Source organism: Heterocephalus glaber, unplaced genomic scaffold (assembly GCF_053883595.1).
Source record: "Heterocephalus glaber isolate CG9 unplaced genomic scaffold, H.glaber_assembly_v1.0 deba00001553, whole genome shotgun sequence".
NCBI lineage: Eukaryota > Metazoa > Chordata > Mammalia > Rodentia > Bathyergidae > Heterocephalus > Heterocephalus glaber.
Window position 1 is genome coordinate 13,128,058 of NW_028258344.1, and position 24,467 is coordinate 13,152,524.

Consider the following 24,467-nt stretch of genomic DNA (forward strand, 5'->3'; position numbering starts at 1 on the left):
TCTTCCCAAACCTAGCCTCTCATTGCCTTTGCCTACTCTTTGCCACTGGACTTGAATTCCATCTCACCTCACTCACTCATTCCCTCTGTCACGCCCTAGAGTAAACCTTCTCTTTGGTGTGATTTGCAATTTGTAACGACCATTTCAGGAACCTCACTCTCTACCATCTCCTGTCCTCATTCTTTTCCTCAGATAACCCACTTTAACTGGGACTGACAATTTGTTGATTCTGCCAATTTTTTACTGCCCCTCACCACCTTGTTCCTCATTTTTCTCTTATTTAGCTTTTGTCCATGGGCCAGGGCTGTAATCAATCCCTTGGACACATCCTTAACTCCCTCACTTCCCATTTCCTTTGTGTTTTACTTTCTTTATAAAGCTCTACCCTGTTGAAATCTGATTCACTTATGCTAGATGCAAGCAGCAAAGGCTGAAGAACATATGGCTGCACTGGTCCATGTCAGTGAACTTCTGATCACCATCCCCAGGAACACACTGGTACGTAGCCAGGGAAGCTGCTGCCTTTGCCTGGTGTTCACACATCCACTCCTCTCAGTGAGGAGGCCCGTCTTCCCTTCTCAACTCCGATTTCCAACCCTCTGCTTTCCTCTGTGTCTGTGGGTGAACTGCCCATGGTCAAGACAACCACTTGCCTTGCTCAGGACTCAAGGTGATCACCCCTCTTAGCTCTAGATCCTCAGTCTCATTCATCTATGACCACTGATTACTTTCCTGTGTTCCTGGCACCATTTCTTCTTCTAGATCATCCCGATCAGCATCAAAGCACAGGCTTCTCTATAAAAGAGGCAGCCTCAGCCAAGCATAGTGACTCACACCTGAGATCACAAGTTTAAGCCCAGCCTGGAAAATTTAGGGACTTGGTGAGACCCTGTCTCAAAATAAAAAATAAAGAAGTGTTGAGGATGTAGTGCAGTGCAAAGACCTGAGATTCAATCCACAGTACCGCCCCCCAACACACAAAGGCAGCCACTCTAGCCTGCAGCTGTTTCTACTCTCTTTCATTATCTTTACAGCCGAGCTCCTCCCAAGTGTTATCTTATGTTCACTGTCTCCTCTCCTAGCTGTCTTTTCCAAATAAAAGGTTATTCCCACTGTGTACTGAAACTACCCTTATCACCATTACTAGGTAGGCTCCTGCCAGTGTTGCCTGGTGTCATTCCAGTGACATGACTTGTGCCTTCAGACTCCATAAAGTCTAAGTTCCCATCCCACTTGACCTTGCAGTAGCAGCTTTGAAATCTCATCTCTCAGTTCTTTATTCACATGTTTTCCTCACAGTACTTATCTGTAATTGTGAAACTCAAGACACCCTAAGGACCAAAATTATTTGCTTAATTAACAATAGCAAAACCTGAGCACTGTAGATTTATTTTACCTACTAAATGACAAATACTGATACATAATGATGTGGAAATACTGATGTCTTCAGTAACAGAGTCAGGCCTCAGGCCTTCCTGTGGCTGTTTTGTAATATAAGGTTTATGAGGAGGAGTACATTCACCACCAAGGACTCAAGAAAATCAGCTGTGGGCCTGGAATCAAAATTTAAGTTTACATTTGGATAGATGTGCTTTTTTGTAAATAGGCATGTTTTGAACCTTGATCATTGTTGACCTTTAAAATATAATTACATATTTTATAAGCACAGGAGTAAACATTGCAATTATGCATATTCATATAAAATAACATCTTCAAGATAGAGTAGATAATAACTTACATGAAACATGTAATTTCTAACCATTTTATATATATATGTGTGTGTGTGTGTGTGTGTGTGTGTGTGTATAGGTACATAGGAAATAGGCATTGTTAGAATCTTCATAAAATACCTTCTTCAAACAGTAATACTTTGGGAATTATTATTTACTACTAAAAGGGAAAATTGCCAAAGAACTGTAGCTTGTCTTTTTACAGTAAAGCAAAAAGCACATTTTGTTAAGTATAGAATATTATTAAATAAATATTTTGTTATCTTTTAAGTTTACAATATAAAAATGCATAAAATCATAAAGGAAAATATAACTGATTTAATCAACAGACACATAAATACAGGTGTTTGCCACTCTGCTACACATACTAGCCCTTTTTTAATTGTCACACCACCCTATATGGTAGATACTACTATAATCTACATTACATATTAAAAAAAACAAGAAAAGCTAAAATAAGTAACTTGGCTAAAGTTATTTGTCATATTAATAGACTTTGTTCATTTGACTCTCAAAGCAATATGTGCATGTGTGTGTTTTTTATTCTAATCAAAAGCTAAAGTGATAAATAAGTGATCATAATATATAACAAAGCATTTAACAGTGATACCAGAAAGTTATTTCAGAGTTCATTGCTAAATTTTTCTTTTCCCAATAAGATCATTTATGAATTTTTGCTTGTTTATATTTGTGTTTACTTCTTTTAAAGCTACTATTCAATAAATACTATTCCTTTGTAATACTAATACTATTCATTTGTAGAATTTAATTGTCTCAGGCCTTTTCCATGACATTGGCATTATTCATGCCACTTTCCTGAAAAATGGTGCCATATCTGCTTTTATCTGATTCTTTCCTGTATAAATTCAGATTAAACATTTTTTTGGAAAAAGGTCTTCATAGATGATATTATGTACTTCTTCACTGTATCATATCAGAAGATACATAATGTCAGTTTCCCTATTATTGTTGATGTTCATTAGATCAACTTGAATAAGGTGGTGTCTGCCAGGTTTCTCTACCATAAAAGTATCATTTGCCTGTTTTAATAAATAAATCATCTGCCACTTTTGTTTGGGAAAATATGGCACAGATTAATTTCTTCTGCTTCTCCCACAAAATACAACTATAAACTGAATAAAGGAAGAGTCATCCAAAGGAAAACTGTTCAAAGTGTAAGAGGAACCTGGAATGGTTAGGAGCCTGGAAACTGGAGAAGTACAATAGCAGCAGGGTGCCTTGTAAGGATCCCCCTTCCCAGAAGAATAAGGCAACCTAGGTGTGGCATTTCCCAAACTCAAACTAGAGAAGATGGCCCAGGTTCATTTTTTCCTACTAACAGGAGCTCCTCCAACAACAGCAGGAGAATCAACACAGACACAAACCAGGAGCCTCACTAGGAGTAAATGGTCAGGGAAGCACTGTCCTTCGCTGCCAAATTTGAGGTTCTCCTTCCCCACTGAAGATTCAAGGGAAACTGAGTGGCACAAGCAGGAAGGAATCTGCCTCTATAGTAACTTATCCTGGAAGCCTTTATATCAACATGGGACTGAGATCTTTCTCTTGTTTGGAGACAACAGGCAGATCAGCCTATTTTAATGGACAAAAGGAGGCAACATCCCTTTGCAACAAAGTTTGCCATGAGGAACCTTTTCTACCCAAACTCACATACTTCCTTCATCCACCTGGAAGTATAAGATTATCAACCTGGGGATGGTCCCTCTGCTCCCTCACACAACACTCACAGGGATCAGTGGGAGTCACAGCAACAGCAGATATACCACACAGACCAAAACTGTATTTCAAAAACTCTTGATAATTAAATTGTTACTGTAACTACAAGCTACAAAGTTAGGCTAGGATATGCTAGTGGCTGCCTTCTAAAATAAAAGATTTACCTAGGACCCAGGGACTCTAAACTCATAGCCAAATGGGACAGGATACAATTTTCTAAAGCACCATGCAAAACGAGAACTAGGCTAGTCACAATTTGAATGATCCAAAACCATGAAATGATGCTTGCACTGAGGTGAATCAGATGATAGAATTTCAGGCAAGGAATTTAAAGCAATCATCATAAAAATTATTCTATAAGAAATTTAAAATTCTCTCAACAAATAAACATATAAAACATCAGCAAAGAAATGGATATTGTAAAAAAAGAACAAAATGAAGATTATAAAACTGAAAAATCACAGAAATAAAACAAAGCTTGTTAGATGAACTCAATACTAGGGTGGAGATTACAGAAGATAAAGTCATTAAGTGTGAGGACAGATGCATGAAATTTACCCATTCTGAACAATAGAGAGAAAGTAAAATGAAAAAATATATCAAGTATCGGGGACCTATGGGAGAAAAACAAAAGATTTGAAATTCCTATAACTGAGTCCCAGACAGAGAGAAAAAGTGAGTGGATTAAACAAGAACTAGAAGGAAAAAAATTTGAAAAGTTCTCAAATATCCTGTGAGATATAAATCAATAGATTTAAGAATCTTAGAAAACCCCAAATAGAATAAACCCAAAGAATTTCATGCATTGACTATCATAACTAAACTTCTGAAAGCCAATATGAAAAAGAAATCTTGAAAGCAGTCAGATGTGCATACAGAGATATATATCTTAAGGAGAACATCAATTTCAACTGTGGACTTTATTTGAAAATAAATCTTGGAACATTGGGAAAAAAGAAAACAGAGTTAGGAGTATAGTCAATGGATTACCTTCATGAGTCTTACAAATGATATTTGATTATTGCAATAAAAATTACAATGCTATGTGATACACAAAGAAATAATATTTAAAAGTAGGAAAGGAGCTAGTTGTAGTTGCACATGCCTGTAATCACAACACTAAGGAAGTTGAGGCAAGAGGATCAATAATTTGAGATCAGCCTAGGCTACATATAGAGTTCAAGGCTAGACTAGAATAGCAAGACCCTGTTAACAAAAACTAACTACAGAAAAGATAAAGGAAGTGAAATGGAAATAAGGCGTCCATATTTTACTCAAAGTAAAAACTGTTGATACTTGTATGACAGTGTACTAACTGTGATACATCTCACACATATAACACAAACAGCAATTATGGAAAATACTTTATAAACACATAGACTTAAAAGCAGTATAACTATTGCAAGACAATTGAGTGGAAAAAAGGATAGTCTTTTCTACAAGTAGTTCTGGGACAGTTATATGCACATATATAAAAGAAATACAATTGTTTTGTAAGAAATCTTAGTATGGTAAAATATATATCCCATTACTTGTGTTTTGCTTGAATGAATTTGTTTAGTAAAACAGGGAATAATAATCTGGACTTCCTAGCTACTCTTTAAATAAGCAATAAAATCTTTTAACATGGAATGTTAATTCCTAGTGTACAACAGTTGGTGTAAGTGGATTCCTCTTTTAAGTGAGGTCAGCTCCTCCAACTTATTTGGGAATTTTTTGGTGAGGTATCAAAGGATGTCTTAGAGAGACCCGGTATTTCCAGTGTCCTTGGGGATATCTTAAATAATACGTGCATACATTTACATAACAAAATGGAATGACAATTTTTTGTAGATTTTCTTTACTCACCACAGATAATTAACATTTAAACATTTCTTCAGTTTAAAGATGGAGCCCAAGACTAAAGGATTAAAACAGCAGCAGCAGCAGCACAAGAAACTTCTGGCAGCAATGCTTTCTCAGGATTCCTTTGAGTCCATCCACAGCCCTACCCCATCTGTAACAGAGGAAGATATTGATAATGAAGATGATGCAATGGAGTTGCTGGGTAATTTTAAAAATTAATAATTTCTCATTTTTCTTCTCTGTAAAAGTATGTAGTGATTAAGAGGTTTCAAAAGTTTTTGAATAGTTTTATCTTTGGGAAAAGAAACCATTAAACACATACTTTCTTTACCTGAGACTTTCATGAAGTTGCATGTAAAAACTAAACTGAAGTAACTTAAGCATGTGAAATATTTATTAGACTGTATTTTGTGCTCTGTGTATGCAGCACTTTCCCTTATGATTACTTAATCAAGTTTTACTGTGTGCAACTGTGATAAAAATTCAAGTGTGTCTGCTTCATTCTCTGATTATAATTGCCTTGATTATATCTACTGTCTATAAAATATACCCAAAATACATACTCCAGTCCTTATTCCAGTATGTTATTTTAAAGATGTTTTAGAAAAATAGAATAAAGTTAAAAGAAACAGATAGTAAACTAATACTTTATGTCTTTCATAAATGATGAGGAAGTTTGCAAAGATTTCTCAGTCTTTTTAGGTTCATTACTTTCATGAAAACTTTATAATGTATATGTATGATACCTTTATTTTAATTGAGGCATATGTATGTTTTTGCTTCAACAGAAGTCTCTTCCTATACATTTTTTTAAATTGAACTTTGCTTTGGAAAATCATTTTTCCAAGAGAAGGAAATGAAATTTTATTTCAGGTAGAGTGATCCATATATAAAACAATGTTTTAAATTCAGTGGTATTTGTTATCTATTATAGTAGTACAAGTAAGTATCACTTATTTTATTATAAATAACACAATGTCTGAATGCTTTGTGGTAATATACCATTGTATTTTAACTAAATAGAGAATACATACAAGGATTTGAAAGCTTCATGCAAACTTTACATGTAGAATATGGAATCTCAGGAAAACAACTATTTAAATTTTTTTCTAAATCATATTTCTTGTTATATGTGTTGATGACAGTAAATTACTTTCATTATAATAAATGATATATGTCTCCATGTATAGACCTACAAAGGTGTTATTTAGTCAATGGTAGCAGGTTCAAAGATGTGTTCTGATGGTATAAATAACTGCATTCATTCCAGTTAAAGAGACTGTAGCATGTCATTTTCGCTAACATGCTATTGGTCCTTTTTCTTTTTATTTGTTTTTGAGCAACTAAGTCTTATCTTCCCACCTCCATGCCATTAATGTGGCAAAAGTGTCAGATGTGGCCATGGTACTCTCATTCAACTTGCATTCAACAAACATTGGTTGAGCACTTGTTACATATCAGGTACTAGCTTGGTCCTGGGGACATAAATATAAAATAATAATGGTGACTGCAGAAACTTTGCATTGTAGCTTTCAAGATGAAATGTAAACATATCACTTCAGTGGCTTTCTTTGTCTGTGAAAATTGAATTTAGCACACAGTTTTATCTAGAAGTAACACCTACTGTAGAATTAGGCAATGATGATAAGAGAATGTTTCTTGGAGAAGGTAATTTCTCCATTAGTGCTGAAGAATAAGTAGTTATGGACCGGGAATTTAGCTCAGTGGTTCCGCCACCTGCCTCGCAAGCGCAAGGTCCTGAGTTTGATCCTCAGTACCAAAAAACAAAAGAAAAAAAGAACAAGTAGTTGTGAGTTTAGCAGGTGGAGTGTAATCATTACTCTGTAGGTTTGCTCACCTGGGTGTGGGTTCTTTTGCAACTGTGCCCCAGGAGGGTGCCTGGACATTTTTCCTTTGCTTTGCTCAGCAGCAGTGAAGAGGGTGCATGAGATCAAGGGATTCTTTAAGGAGACCCAGGGGTCCACTCAGTGCTGGTCTCCCTAGATCTGAGCTGCTCTGTACCCAACTTTCTAGTCTTGCAAGCTGAAGACCAGAGGATTTGGTTTTAGTCTACCTGATGAGCAAATAATAACTGATCGTGATTAATTCTTTTTTTCATTTAGACATTTTAGTTTGTGTTGTGAGCACATTTAATAATGAAAACCACTGGAAGGCTTGAACTTTTTGTAATCTCAGATATCTCAGCACAAGTGGCTAGTGTAATAAAGTTGGTCTCTAAGTTTGAAACTTTCCCTATAATATCATGGAATCTTTTAAGTACACTGGGTTATTCCCTAAAATAATGCCATGTACATTTCCTATTTCTGAAACTAATTACAGAGAAACATGTGATCGTGTCTATTTGAGGAAAATACAAATGTTAATTTCTTGAAACTATCTGAAATCTAGTACGTGGACTCACTGCAAGATGCAATAGGGAAAATTGGTATTTAAAATATCTTTTTGAATCTACTGTAATGTTGAAGAATAAGTGTGCTAGGGGCCGGGGACTTAGCTCAGTGGTTTCACCACCTGCTGTGCAAGCACAAGGGCCTGAGTTTGATCCCCGGTACCAAAAAAAAAAAAAGAATAAGTATGCTGTAATGTATGTGTTCTTAAGGATTTAACTTGTTGTTGCTGTCTATACTAAGCTATAACTTGTTGAAAACTAATCATTATGCATGGGAAACACTCTGTAAACCTTGTAAAGTGATAAATAAGTAAAAGGTATTATTATTAGCTAACATTAACATAAAAAGGAATTAATCCTCAGTAAAATTCCCTGATTTAAAGAAAAAATCATTTAGTTGAACTAGTAAATGTAAGTAAAACTTTTGATTCTTGTTTTGTTTATTTAAAAAATCCAGCATTGTTAATATATACTGATCAATATTTAATCCTATTATTCACTGTTGTGTAAATGTGTATTTGTAGATTTCTGATTGTATTGGGCATGTAAAAATAATATAGTACAGAACCTATAATCTTTTAAGATTATTTTCTGTAAAATTGTATTAAACATTACATATGAATTCATAGCACAAAAGTAGCTTGATATGAAATTAATACTACCTATCAGAATAAATGGCCAAGCTTGTGCATTAAAAAAAGACAATGGTTTTAAGCACCTCTGGAATTTTCTCTAATTACAGAAGATGTTGAATATCTGCCAATTCACCTCAAACCATAAAAGTAAGATATTGTCAAGTATTTTAGTAGTTCTACCTGGTAATTAATGACTATGACTACAATAAATTTAAAAATCTTTATAGAAAAAAAAGTCACGTATTATTAAAAATTTTAAATCAGTAATTTTTCAAAAATCATACAAGTTATAATGGTGGAATAAGAAATTTATTAAAACATATATTTAGCTCTATTATTGTCACAAAAAATCTGAGAAACTTCATTAGTTTAAAAGGTATTTCAGCTTGTAAATGTGAGCCCATTTTCATTACATTACATACATTTATTATCTTATTCTTGTTGAAACTCAAATTGTAATTATGTGTGTTTATTCTCTACATGATCTATATTCATTTTAAAAACAATCAAAATTATATGTAAGACACAACTTTTTTCTTATATGTTGTAGTGTGGATTACTTTTAAAATTTTTTGGTTTTTCTCAGAATTGATGCTGAGCCAAATATCACAAAATCGCATTTCAGAGATGCTGAAATGCTCTATTAAATTTGGAGCTAAAATTATATTGGCAAAAACAAGATGATTTCAAAAAGATTTTGTTTAAAGTGAATAATTAAGAACAAATATAGTGACATTCTTTGTTGAATGGAGTCTGAGTTTCAGTAACCTCAGTATCCTACCTAGAGAGGCTCATTACATTAAAGCACCCTTCTCAAATTCCTTTGTATTGTGACCAACCTTTTATAAAGTAAATATTCACTCCCCCCACCCCACCCCCATACCTGGGATTGAACTCAGGTCCTGGTGTTTGCACAACAGGCGGCAAAACCACTGAGCTAAATCCCCAACTCCTTCTCTATTGTATTTAAATTGAAACTTTCTTAAGACAGAAAACTCCCATATTGGCAAATTACAGGCGTTTCACCTAATGGACAATGGATGCTGTCACTCAGCAATATTAAACTAGCCAAGTTCTTTCAACGTGTCTCCTGGAAACGATGAAAAGTCTTGCTAACAAGTTTTGATTAATGCAGTTCATATCACCTTATTTTCTATTATACTTTTTCAATATATTTTATAGGAATCCTTAAAATATAGTCCTTCAGAGTAGAAAAGTCACATAAGTTATAAAATAATTTTAGCATAGATTTTAGAAAATGACTTCTTTGTTACTTTTTTTTGTTATGTTAAACCTTTTCTTGGAATTCTTATTTTGCTTTTGTTAAATGTGACTCATGGCCCCTTCTCTTCCTTTTATATTTACTTGTTTTGTGTGTAGAATCATATTCGTGTTTTATTTTTTATTATTCATTTTTGTTTCATTTTTGCAAAATATGAGACCATTTGCCAATGCCAATCAGAATTTGTAGATATTGCCTTTTAAATAAATATAATACTGCATGCCACACAAATATGTGCATCATCCTACATGGTATACTTCTATGGTGCTTAATAGAAATATTGCCCTTTTACCCTGAAAATTATTTTTCAATGACAAAAGTAGATCATTATAGCAGAATAAGGTCAATAGTGTACAAATAAAACAAATTACAGATCAATTTCCCTTTTCAATTGTGTAACAGGTAAAAATTACAGTTTGATAGGTAGCTGTTTTCAATATACTTGTGGGTAGGGTTGTATCATATATCTTTGTCACTTTGAATAAGTCACAAATTGTTTGACACATATCCATGATAGAAGTTAATGTATTTTTCTTAATATTTATGCTATAGGTTTTTACAGAGCACTTTGCAGAGGGAGCGAGTCTCAGTGTGATGTGAAATATATGACATACGCTCAAACCACGGGGCTAAATTCTAAAACCCAAAAACAGCCCTCATGCTGTCTCTTGCTAGGTTTGTCACCTAAACTACAAGAAATTAATTGTAAAATTCTGGTGACAATATATGACCTTCTTACTCCACAGAGATGTTATAGATATAAAAAGTAAGGTACTCTCCGAAAGTCTTATTAATTTGTTTGTCATTGTTAACAGGAATATTGGAAAAAAAGACAATAGAATTTATGTTCCAACCTTTTTCTAAACTCATATTCTATAACTCTATAAATCTAAATTCATATTCTATACTTTGTACAGTTATAAACAAAGAAAAAGGTTTTCTTTAACTGAGAAATTGTCCACCAACAATAAAAATAGGTGTATACCACAACATAATGAAAGGTTTGGAGAAAAAGCCAATAAAGCTAAAACTGTATTTGCAAGCCAAAATATGTAATATGTCAATGTGAAGCATTATTTCTTTTATTGTTGATATTGATATTTAAGGAAGGACTGACATGTTTGTGATTGGTTTAGGATGTACAGCAAATTACTGTCTTTAATTTTCTTGCATATAAATGTGTAATTTCTGGGAGGAAAATAAAAATGGTTTGTGCATACACACATCTATACTAACAAAAGTAGAGGGGAGAAAGGAATAGGAGGAAAAGACAAGAAGATAAAAAAATAAAAATTTGTACTATATGTTTACATACCCATCTATAAATTAAATCATACAGCAAAATGCTTTCAAATTATATTGGTAAATATGGAAATATTTGAAGCATTTCAATTTTTATCTAAGCAAATCTCAACCAAATTAAAAATTAGTGTTAAATATATTCAAGGTTTTGTTGCTTTTGAAATAAACTTATCCTTTTAAAATACTTAATAAAATGGTGATGTCATACTTGAAGATCATTTGTTTAACCATGGTAATGATTTTCATATAATTTTGAATGAATTTGAATTTTTGGTTCTGTGTAAGAACTATTTGAAAGAGAGGCAAAAACTACAATTTTATTATTTTTTTTATTGGTTGAAAATGAGCAAAGAAAGTGTAATAATTTAGAAAATTTGTGTTTTAATATCAAAATCAATAGATATTAAAGAGTATTACAACTCTTCTAGCTGAATTGTATAAAACTGTCTAACTATGGGCATCTGTTTAGGTTTCTATATATCACAATATCTCTCACAACTTAATCATTTCTAAATAGAAACTTCAATAGCAAATACACCTTGACACATAAGTGGTCAAAACATTTCGGTTATTTTCATCATTTGAAAAACAGCAGTTTTTGTGAAATAAAGCTTTATTCAAAAAGTTCTTTAACAGGTATTTTGTGAACTCATTTTCAAAATCCCAAATATTTAAAATGTTCTTATGTATGAATATATGTTTTTGAACTAAAATATCATGATTTTCTTTTCCACATATATTATGTTTATAATTTCAGAGAGTAAATATCCTTAACAATAATGGATATATACTTTTATTGCTCTAAAACTTTTAAAGAGGAGAACTGAGCCACATAATGGGAAAAAAATATGATGGTGCTCCAATAGAGATTAAATTATACCAATGATTATATTGTTTTAAGGGTTTTAGTTTCTTTGTACAAAAGATAATTGAATGTCTTACATAAATATAGAATTAATTTGCTTATATTACAATGAAAACTTTTTAAATTTTTAATTTCTTTAACAATTACTTTTTCAAGAATTGCCAGAAGAGGGTATACTGCGTCAGCTACTCTGTCTCTTAAGCATTATCATATTTATGTTTTAATTACTGACACTTAGGGACTCTGTATTTCAAAATTTAATATAAGATGGGTGCAGTGACACATATCCATAATCCCAGATATTTGAGAGGCTGAGGCAGGAGGATCCAAAATTCAAGGCTAGCCTGAACAACTTTGCAATACTCTGTCAATGGATGGAGAGAGAGACGGGGTGGGGGGTTGGCAAACAGAAAGAGAGAGAGAGAGAGAGAGAGAGAGAGAGAGAGAGAGAAATAGTCTGGGATATAACTCATTGTGAAGGCCCTGGATTCAATCTTCACTACTGAAGAAAAAAAATAGTATTAATATAATAAACCAAATTTATATTAGTCTTACAAAATTAATTTTATAGAAGCAGTGCTGTATATAGTATAGTACCACAGGTAATAATAAGATGAACCTAGTCTGCAGGTAGTTTTTTTTTAGTACCAGGGATCGAACTCGGGGCCTTGCGCTTCCGAGGCAGGCATGGCACCGCTAAGCTCAATCCCTGGCATTCTGCAGATAGGTTGTACTTTAGTTCTATGACTTGAGAAAAGTAATTTTTTCCTTTAAATATCAGATTTGTCATTAGAAAAATGGGAGTAATAAAAATACTTATATATGATTAGTGATACAATACATAGAAAATTCTGTTGTTAAAGAATTATAGCTAAAGATGTATTATTATAATTCATATAATTTTATACAAATCTCTCCTATCTCTATCTAATGTGTGAAGCTCAGTACATGTAGTAGAGAAAGTAAGAGCATAGGAATTTAAGGGTTTAAATGTTTAGCCTTTTATCCTAAATTTCCTATCTAGATATGCTTCATATATTTAAAAATTATTTCAACAAGTACACTCATCTTGATATGTGTCTTCTAATTTCTTGCTTTCTTTTAATGACCAACCACATACAACTTTCTGAGCAAACCATGACATACAATTTTGCCAATGTGTTAGAACCAATGTTTTTTTTCCATTCCTCACAGCACATTTATTTTGGTAATTCTTTTGTCAGTTCTTAGCATGAGCATAGTGTTACACAATTTTCATACATATAATCACATCCAAAACAAGTTCTAAAATTTAAGTTGTAAACATTCTCATCATATGTAGAAATATTTTAATTGGTATATTTTTTGCTAACTGATCAAATATTCTTTATTCTAGTTGCATTTCTCAGAAAATAAAGTGGTGAATCCATGCTACCTCCTACTTTGTCAACAAAGATGCTATTTACCCTTTACATTTTTGTATCATAATAGATTCTAAAAATCTAATGTTCTTTATTGCGAGACATCTTTTTGTTAACAGATGTTTCTTTTTAATGTTTTACCTAAAATTTGACATGTTTACAGGTCAAGTTTACCTTTTACTTTATTTAACATTGTAGAAATGTAATTAATAAAAGATACTACACAATTTAGAATAGGGTTCCTCATTTATATTATCTTCCAAATTTGATCAGTGTTAGAACCAATTTTGGCCTATTTAAAAACAGAACCCTTATTATAAAAGAACAATGCTATGTTCATATTATTCTAATAATTTGATTGAAGAAATATTTTTAGTAATGTGAAATATTCAAACATTTTAAAATATCAAAAGCTAAAAACATACATCTGATTTTTTTTCCTTTTATGTGCATTTGTTTTTGTTACCAAGTTACCTGCTTCCCTGATCTTTAGCATGGACATTGAGTTTCTATGGAATGGATAAAATAATCTCTGGCTACTAGAGTTTTAGAAACTTTAGGCCCATGAATTACAATTTATAATGGGACTAGGAGATGCAGTATTGCAAGCTGAGCTCAAAGAAGTAAATATTTCTCAAAGCTTGTACAAGGTATACTTTTTTTCATATTGCAGTGCATTCTATTATCCTCTCATAATAGAATTCTGTATCTTTTAACATGAGCAAAAATACAAAAAAGATAAAACATTTCTTTCCCAAATTACAATCTCATGTTCTTATCTTCTCTTTATGGACTTTGTAAATTTATGATCTGAAAGTTTCTCAAATAACATTTTTAATATTTTGATACCATCTGAGTCATGTATCTTGGTGGCTAAGTTTAGGACATCTTCTATAGTAGCAAACATATCTCTGCCTAACACAAATGGGCCAAACATCTCTAAGCAACTCTTGTTTTGATAAGGAAAATTGAGAACGAGAGGAGTTATTTTCCAATACAAACACTTTCAACTGAGAGAAAAAAACATCCTAAGAACATACATTTTTTCAAAAAAGACTCCAAGTCCCAAAAGTGGTATTCCTTTTACAATAAATTTCAAATTATTTGCTGATGAAGCCATTCCTTTTTCTGTCAAGAAACAAACAGTTGTTTCTTTGGAAACACTCTTGCTTAAAACATTTTCTCACCATAAGGATAATGTCATATAATATACACATTTATAAATCTGTTATTTACTTCAAAATTATATCAGTGATTTCTCTAGTCTTCTCAGTTACACAAAAATTGAAAAAAAACAAAGCAAGAAAAAGAAAGCTATGTATGCTCATAATATTAGGATCTTGACATTCTTAGTTCCCTCTCTCCCTTAAGTGTTCAGATGTGCACACTATCAACATGATTTCATTGTTTGTACTTTTTCTTTTATTAACTTTTTTGAGGTTGGGGTCTGGCTCTATTGCCCAGGATAGCTCAGCCTCCTAGGCTCAGCTAATTTTCCCACCTAAGCCTCTGAAGTAGCTGGAACTACAAGCACACTCACTGCACCCAGATAATTTAATTGCTTATTACTTTCCCACCATAATAAGCAAAAACTTTCAGAAATTTGAAAGAAAACTATTTCTTATCTTCAAAACTACTGGTATTCTTGTAAATTAAGAGAGGCTAATGTAAGGGCCTTTCAATATCAAATCTTCTGGAAGTTAAGTTTCCTTTTAAAAAGTACTTATTTTTTAATACTAAAAGATATTCAATGTAATGAGCATGGAAATACAGAGAAAAAAACTGAATAAATAAATATAACCTTGAAATAATTACTCTTGTTTTAGTTATGTTGTTTCTAAATTTCTTAAATAGCAAATATAAAATAGCATTAACGTACATGTATTTATAATATACAATGCATTATGCTAAGTACTTTCTGTACAGTACTTAACAATCAAAACAGTGCCATGGGGTCAGCAATTTTATTGTCCTTTTACCACAGAAAAGGAAAAATTTCCTTGAAAAAAAAATTTACGAAGATTATACAGTTGGTAGCCAAGAATCAGTTTCCTAAACGTATGCATTTAAATACTAGCTTAACAAAAATACACATTATATATTGATAATATACATATTTACGTGACTATATTTGTTGTTTTCTCAAGTGTTTTAGAATTTAACATCAATATCTATTTATAGCAGAATGACTGATTTTGGCCTGTGCCTCCACATTTAGCAGTTACAAAACTGGACAAAATATATGAAATCTTTCTAGGCACCCGGTAAATGATGCAGTAACAAGACCCTGGTTTCCAAGAGTAGGGAAGTGAGGTGAGCCCTATGTTTCACCCTGGTTTTCTTCATGGTGCCTCACCCAGGCCTTCTTGGTGGTGACACTTGCCTGACCACTTGGCTGGAAGTGGACTTGAGCGCAGAGTACAGAGTGGTGATTTTACAGGGCTGAGCAGGAAATTACAGAGCTTGGGGCTGATGAAGTGACTAAGATTTGTGGAACACTATGCCAAGAGAAGGGATCTGATGGTGTTGACAGAAGTGAGAGGAGTGTTCCCCTTGGATCTCTGGCTAAAAACCGGCCAACTCTTGCACAGGGCAAGGACATCCAAAACATGAGCGAGTATTTGTTGTATGTCTGAGAAGTGAACAGAGAAACAATGGCCATCAACTGAGCTGGGATACATCAGAGTTCCAGCCCAGCCAAAGAGAAAATATCTCTGGCATTCAAGAGACTTTGGAAAAGCCAAACATTAGGAATGATGACTACATCTGACCTGAAAGTCACTCCAAAGAATGAGTAAGTAGACCCAACTAAATAAAACATAAAACTATATATAAACGGGAAGTAGACTTGCCAATACAGTAATTTAATTCCTCACAGAACAAAACTTAACATACCTTAGAGAAGACAGCATAAACCAGTCATAATATTTACCTCATAATAAAAGTTATAAGGAAAGAATAAAGAATATCATAAATGATAAATACATAAATATGTAAGATTATGTTAATTTTCAAACATAAAAATGATTGCTTTAAGCATAATTACTAACATAGTATAAGGTTTATAATATAAAAAGAAGTAAAGCATGATAGCATAAAGGATAGGAGTAAGTTAAATTATATAGTTCCTACACTTTCATAAGAAGTGATATAATATTAATTTTAGGAGACAGTAATAAGTTAGATACATTTCTTTAATCCAGAGTGATAATTAAAATTTAAAAGTAAATACAAAGAGCTTTACTAAAAAAGTACATAGAGGGCATAAAATGGAATACTAAAATATATTTGGGTAAAAATGAGGAAAGGAACCCAAGACAGTAGGAAAGAATAGAAAATATCAGGATAATAAATTTATAATAATATAAAGTATAAAAAAGTATACGTAGACTTCACATAAAAATTAACTGACTGACATTGCTGACCTGGATAAACAAATAGAACCTCTGTATTGACTATAAGATTAACATATTAAAGACCATGTTGAAAGTTAAAGAATAAGAAGTGATGTTATGTAGACAAGATAGAATAAAGATAAATATGTTCATTCAGCAGAAAGACAAGAATTCTAAATATATGTTTAAAACATTTTCAAAATACATGAACAACTAAAAAATGAGTGAATAGTCACAGTTTGATATTTTAACACATTTCTTTTAATAACTGATAGAAAAGGGAGAAAAAAATCAGTAGGTGCATAGAAAACTTGAACATTACTATGAATATTATTGCCAGTTGAAATTTATAGTACATTACACCCACCAGCTGCCCAAAACATACTCTTAAATGCAAATAAATATATCATATCTAGGTCAACTTCTATACTCTAATTACAACATGATTAAATTAGAAATCAATTCAAAATCAGAAAACAATCCAAAATATTTGGAAATCCAATACTTTTTAACACTCAAGACAAAGAAAAATCAAAAGAGAACTTAGAAAAGAATTCAAACTAATAATGAAAATTTAACACATGATATTTTGAGGAGATAGAGCCAAATTATGCTGAAAGAGAAATTCAGAAGTATAAAGCAGAGAGCTTTGAGTCATTGATACATTTCTATCTGGGGTGGGAATCAAACTCAACCTCACGCTTGTGAGGCAGGCAGTGGCACCACTGAGCTAAATCCCTGGGTCCTTGACATATTTCTATCTTTAAAAATGAAAAGAAATACAAATTTAATCCAGAAAGAAGGAAATACCATAATATAGATAAGATGAATCAACGAGGTCAAAAACTTGTAAGCCACAGGTATATGTAATGCCAAATTGAAAATTTCTGAGTAATACTGTTAAAGGAAAAGATAGAAAACCACAAGTTTCTATATTAGAAGTGAAAAAATGGTTTCAGACTTTTAAGAAGACATGGAGGAAAAAGACCTGAAGCATAACAAAAGACAATTAGAAAGTTATGCCAACATATTTGATATCTTACAAATACAGGAAAAAGTTTTGCCAAAACACTCCATGTTAGACACAAAATAAGATGAACTAGTGCATCTAAATAGTCTGTATATATTAAAGAAGTTGAATTTGTAAGCATATTTTTCCCAGAAAGATTTCAGGTTAACGTTATTTTATTGGTGAATTCAATCAAGTATTTACGGATAATTCCAGATGTAACAAACTCAGAAAATAAAGGGAATACTTTTCAGAGTATGTGTTGAGAACGGCATAGGTGATACCATACTTGGACGGAATATTTTTTTAAAAAGAAACTTACAGAGGAATACCATGTATAAACATAAATATACATTTCTAACAAAATATTTTAAAATTAAAACTTTATGATCCTAAACAATGTTGATCAAACTCCCATAGAGCTTAAAAAAGGAAATTGACAAACTTACTGTAAAATTTACATGACAATGACCTTGAGTAATCAAAATCAACAAAAAAGATTAAAAATTATCATAGAATTACAGTATCTGAATGCAAGACTTATTCCAGGGTACAATAATCAAGATAATTGGTATTAACACAAAGAGAAACAGATCAGTGGACTGGATTACTATCCACAAAGAGATCCACATATTTCAACAAAAGCACTAAGACAATTTGATAGATAAAGGAAAATACTTTCAACCATTGGTGCTGGAACAGTAGAATAAATGTAAAGAAAAAGAATGAACTTGGTTTCATGTAATAATCCAAAATCACTTTCTAGTGAACTATAGTCCTGAACACAAAAGCAAAGACTATAAAACTAGAAGAAAAGTAGAATTCATCTCATTGGGGCAGACAAAAATTTCTTAGGGATAACAAAAGTCACTAAGAATTTTTTAAAAATTGATAAACTAACACTCATTGACATTACATATTTCTTCTAAGACAAATGTACAGAAAGGTAAAGATATGCCACTCGGTGACTGAGAGAAATACATGCAATATATCTGATAAGATCTCAGTCTAAAATATATGTAGTACTCATACACATCAACTTTTTAAAAGGACAAATAACTAATGTAAACAGAGAAAAAGCTTTGGTAGACACTTCCCAAAAGAAGACAAATGGGTAAGAGGTATGAAGGATACTCAACATCATCAGCCAAGAGGAAAAGAAAATTAAAATACACTGACATATCATTGTGGACCAATTAGATTGGCTAAAATAAGAGACTCTCAACACCAAATGTTGCCAAGTATGTGGAGCAATTGGAACTTTTGAACACTGCTTCTGAGAGTTTGGAGATAACATCTGAAGGTTACTCATAAAGCTCAATGTTTATGAGATGTGATTGAAAAATGCAGTGTTTAAATTCTTAAACAAGTTTTACAGTAAAACTTGCCATTAATCCTCCTCACTTCCATCACATAGTGTTGAGGGGGTGGATTGTAGTATGTGTTTTTCTATAACAAATATTTTAAAATGTAAATATTGACCATATTTTTTGATCACCCCTTGTACTTTGTGCTTTCCCTCTGATCTAGAAATCCCTACATATTATCCCAAATAAAATTTAAAATGTTCTCACAGAAATATTTAGATAAGATGGCAGCTTTAGTCATAATAACCTGAATATAGAACAATACAAAGAACATAAAAACATATTCACACAAGGAAATACTACTCAGCAATGAAATATATGTAACAATATGGAAGAATCTCATTGCTAATCACTGAATTGTATCCCCCAGAAATGTGTGTTGATGCTTGTCTTAGTCATTTTCCTCGTTGCTGAGACACAACATCTGACACCCACAACTTACAGAAACGGGTTTATTTTGGCTCACGGTTTGTAGAGGTTTCAGTTGATAGCTGGCTCCAAAACAGGGCGGCATGTCGACATGGCAGAAGGGCACAGCAGAGACCTGGTAAACAGGAAACAGAGTGAAAGAGCAGGGGAAGAAAACCCTTCCAGACCACCCCCCACCCCCCAATGACCCACCTCTTTCAACCAGATCCTGCCTTCTAACAGTAAGTCAGCTATAAACCCACATACTCCAATCACCTTCCAAAAGCCCCGTCTCAGCATGTGAGGAGTTCAGAAAAATTTTAGATGTAGACGAAAGCAGTGCCCTACCTCAATACATTTGGAGAAATCATTAAAATTTAAGAAATAATTACGTTTAAAAGAGTTGGTATAGGTGGTGACCTACTCTGATAATATTGATATCTAAGTAGAGCTAGGGAGAAATTTCTCTTTCCAAGCACACAGTAAGAAGAAAGCCATTTACAGCTCAAATGGAGAGCCCTCCATGACACTGACCCTGCTGGTACTTTGCTTATGGGCTTCCCAGCTTCCAGAACTGTGAGAAAATAAATTTCTGTTCTTTAAGCTACCCAATCTATATTATTTTGTAATGAGACCTTGACCAAAAATACTCATGAATATTATGTCAAACGAAAGAAATTAGACACAAATGATTGCATAGTACTGTACATAATTTTATTCATAATGAATATAAGAACAGACAAAATTAATCTATAGCATAGAAATCATAAATAGTGTATGAGGGGTTGACTTGATATTAGTTTAAGGAAACTCTGGGGTAATGCGAACATTTTATACCTTGATATAGACGTTTGTCAAAGCTCATAGAATTGCACACTTAATATCTGTGCATTTCACTGCACATTTTATTTCTAAAAATGTTAATTTTCATGTATAATCATGGCTGTGTAGTGTTACATTATAAGAATATATCCAGAGTAAAAATAAATCTTGGCATTTGGTATTATTCCTGAAATGAAATAGTAACGATGTTGAAATTTTCAACAATAATAATAGATTCATCTTGTTCCGCTGCGTGCCTTACAAGTACAACGTCCTGAGTTTGATCCCCGGTACCAAAAAAAAATAATAATAATAGATTCATCTTTCTTTGCAGTTCTACCCATTTATCATTATAAAATGCCCTTCTTTATCACTGATAACTTCTGTTGCTCTGAAGTTTGCTCTGTCTGAATTTAATATGGCTACTGTATCAGTCTTTTAATTAGTGTTAGCATAATATATCTTTTTCTTTTGATGTTTATACATCTTTATATTTGAAGAGAGATCCTTATAGACAACATATAGTTGAATATTTGATCATTCTGACAATGTCCATCTTTCAGTAGACCAATTTAAACACACTGATGTTTAAAGTGATTATTGATTAGCTGTATTATTATCTACCATATTTGTTTTTTGTTTTCTAGTAATTGTTCCTGTTCTTTGTTTTTATTGCTGTCTTCCACTCTTTTTCTACCTCTTGCTTTAATTGAGCATTTATGGGATTTCATGTCTCTTTTTAGAATATCAGTTATGCTTCCTTTTTACTTTTGTAATGATTGCTGTGGAGTTTACAGTACACATTTATGATTGTTCCAAGTCATTTTCAAATTATATTATACTCATCATAAGTAGTGCTAGTACCGTATCATACATCTTAATTTTTCTCCCCATTTCCTGCATCATTGCTGTCATTCATTTTACATTTGTACCACTACATGCTTATGCGTGCGTATATATATATGTATACATGTGTATATATGTATACATATATATTCATATATATACACATAAGCATAAGTCTGTTCAATGAATTAAGACTAAGAAAAATAAAAATTTTTACCTTACCTTCTCTTATTTCTTTTCAGTGTTCCTTTTTCTTTGTGTGGATCCAAGTTTCTGACTTACATCATTTTCTTTTTATTCTTTTTTTTTCTATAATTTTTAAAAATTTTCTCCCATTAAGTTTATTGGTACATTTTTGGTATAAAATACAGTTACATTCATCATTGGGATCTTGTACCTTTACATGAGTATCTTGGTTCTTTTTCTTTTCCCCTTCCTTTGCCCTCCCTTCCCTATTTGCAAAGACTTTGTTTCCATTTTTTTCCTTTTCTCATATTTTTTCTTTTCCCTTTTTTCCTTTCCCCTACCCTCCCACTTCCCCTGCACCTTTAGACCTTTTCTTCCTGTTATACAATATCAATTATACATTTTGGGTTCTTTTGGTACCAGGAACAGAACTCAGGTCCTTGCGCTTGCGCAGCAGGTGGTGAAACCACTGAACTAAATCCCTGGCCTCAATTATACATGTTTTAAATTACAATATCAAGATCTAGGAGACATTACCACAGATTTTACAGAATTTAAAAGGATATAGAAAGCATATTTCAAAAATCTGTTTTGAAATAAATTTGACAACTTCTAAGAAGTACCTTGGAAGACAAATTAATGAAATTAACTCTGGAGAAAATAGAAAATTTGAATAGCACCTATTAAAGAAAGTATATTCCTAGCTTGAAAACCTACCTATATGACAACAGCAAGCTCATATACATTTTAACTGATAAATTATATCAAACAATTAAAGCAGAAAAAAGAAGGAACACTTCTCCCCTCATTTTAGGAAATCAACATTATGCTGATCCTAAAACTGGATAAAGATAATAGAAGAAAAAAGTATGAACATAGATAGAAATTTGTTTAACAAAACAAACTATTGGAAGTCAGATCCGGCAGTATGTAGAAAGTGGTTTTGTTATAGGGATGGCAGTGTTGGTTCAGCATTGGAATATCCACCCCCCAAAAGTCATCATTTTAACAGAGGAAAGGAAAAAGCCATATGATCCTGTCAGTAGTTGGAGAAAAAGTATTGGACCAAATTCTACAGGTGTTCATGGTAAAAGCTATCAGGAGCCTAGAAGTAGAACAGAACCTTCTCAGCAGATTAAAGACATGTACTCCATACTTCTAGCTAGTATGCCTTATATGAATGGAGAAGATACAATGCTTTCTCCTTCAGGTGGGGAACAAGGGCAGATATGCATACTCTTTATCTGTACATTAAACTTTGAAACCTAGGCCCCACCAAAATAGTCTGGCAATAAAATGACACAATTAGGATAGAATTGGCAAGGTAGAAGCAAAAATCTTTATATGTAGATGAAATGATCATCAACAGAGAAAATACTAAGAAATCTCTAGGAGCCCCTAGAACTTGTATTTAGCAGGATTAGAAAACACAAGGTTTATACAAAAATTCAGGTCTGTATATACTTGCTATAAATGAAGAATTGGATATTGAAATTTAAAAGTTATGTAGGAGTACAAAGGACCTAGAAAAATTTAAAAAAACAAAAAAAACAAAAAAACAAAAACAATGTTGGAAGATGTTTAGTACCTAATTTTAAGACTTCTTCTAAAGCTACAGTAATCAAGGCAGTGTTGGTGTAAGGAAAGACATATAGATCATTGGAATAAAACAGAGAATCTAGAAAGAGAACCACACATATCTGGTCCACTGAGTTTTGAAAGATTATTTAACATTAGCATTTTATAGAATATAAACTCGATTCAAGAGCCAAGGAAGAGATCGTGTTTTCAGCAAACGGCACTAGAACACCTGGTATCCATATATAAAAAATTAACCTCAACCCTTTATTTCCATACATGAAAAAAACTTGAAGGTATTTATGAACCTAAATATGAAAGCCTAAAAGTATAAAACTTTAAGAAGAAATTATAAGGGAAAATGTTTATGAATTCAGGGTAGGCAAGAACTACCTAGGATACAAAAACCATGATGTATAAAAGAAAAAAATTGATAAATGGGATTCCATCAAAATTTAGAACTTTAAATGACATCATTAAAATGAAAAGTAGTCCTTAAACAGACCATATTTACAATGCATATAACCTATGAGCAGAATATATAAAGAAGTCTTACAGCTCATTAATAGACAACCCAGTTAAAAAGTAGACATAAGATGATAACTAGCCAGTACAGCACAAGGAAAGGTGTACAACTCTAGAATCAGAAAAATACTAATCAGTACAATAACAAGATTGAATTATACGCTCATTAGGGAGATGAAGTTAAACATTTTAAAAGCCTTGTCATGACTTTTTCTTTTGGTTGGATTCTCCCGCTTTGAGTTTAATTTGTCACTCCCAATAGATTCATTCTGCTGGGTTTCCTGGAGTTGTGATCCTCATTGTCTTTTCCTAGGTAGGGTATTGTCTAAAATTTTTTAGAGTGCCAGTTTGATATTCATGAGTTCCTGAGGTGCTCTTTATCATGAAAGTATCTTATTTCTCCATCAATGTTGAAAGATAATTTTGCAGGGTACATCAGTCTGGGTTGGAGGCTGTTTTCCTTTAGGGCTTGAAATACATCACTCCAAGTTCTTCTTGCCTTGAGGGTTTGCATTGAGAAGTCTGCTGTGATTCTGATGGGCTTTCCTTTGTATGTGATTTGTTTTTTTTCTCTCACTGCTTGTAGAATTTTGTTCTTCTGTTGGATTTCTGGAATCCTAACTATTATATGCCTATGTGTAGATTTTTTTGATCAAGGCTAGCTGGAGTCCTGTATGCCTCACTTATTTCTATGTCAAGTTCTTTTCCCCTTCTTGGGAAGTTTCTGCCATCACTTCAGTAAACAGTTTTTTTATGTCATCTGCACTCTCTCCTCTTTCCTCAGTGACTCCAATCAGTCTTATGTTATTCTTCTTTGCGTCATCTAGCAGCTGCTGGATTGATTTCTCATTTTCCTTTACAATTTTAAAGCAATTTTTCTTTTCCTGGTCACTAATTGCAATCTTTTCTTCTATATCTGAAATTCTATCTTCACATTGGTTCATTCTGCTGCGTAGACTTTTGATGAGTTTTTAATCTCCTGGAAATCTGTTTGTATCTCTTTTATGAATTCCATTTGTTTCCTGTGTTGGGATTCCATCATGTTCCTCAGATCCTCTATTTTTTTTATCTGTGTCCCCTCTAGATTTATTAATCATGTCTTGCACCATGAGCACAATCTTTGCTGTT

At 32.6% G+C, this 24,467-nt stretch overlaps 1 protein-coding gene across 8 annotated transcripts in view; it reads left to right on the forward strand.

Moving 5' to 3' along the window:
• The window catches only part of CUNH8orf34 (chromosome unknown C8orf34 homolog), a 423,558-nt gene that overhangs the window by 127,080 nt on the left and 272,011 nt on the right, over window positions 1-24,467 (forward strand). For 6 of the 8 annotated variants that reach the window (XR_002393934.2, XM_087190433.1, XM_087190432.1 and 3 more), the window contains one exon: window positions 5,345-5,511. Coding sequence is in view for 7 of the 8 variants with exons in the window: in XM_087190433.1 (XP_087046559.1) it covers window positions 5,345-5,511 (167 nt within the window). In the remaining variant the exon portion in view is untranslated. Of the gene's footprint in view, window positions 1-5,344; window positions 6,493-24,467 lie in introns of those variants that run through there. The other 2 variants (XM_087190435.1, XM_087190434.1) reach the window with 1 other exon arrangement.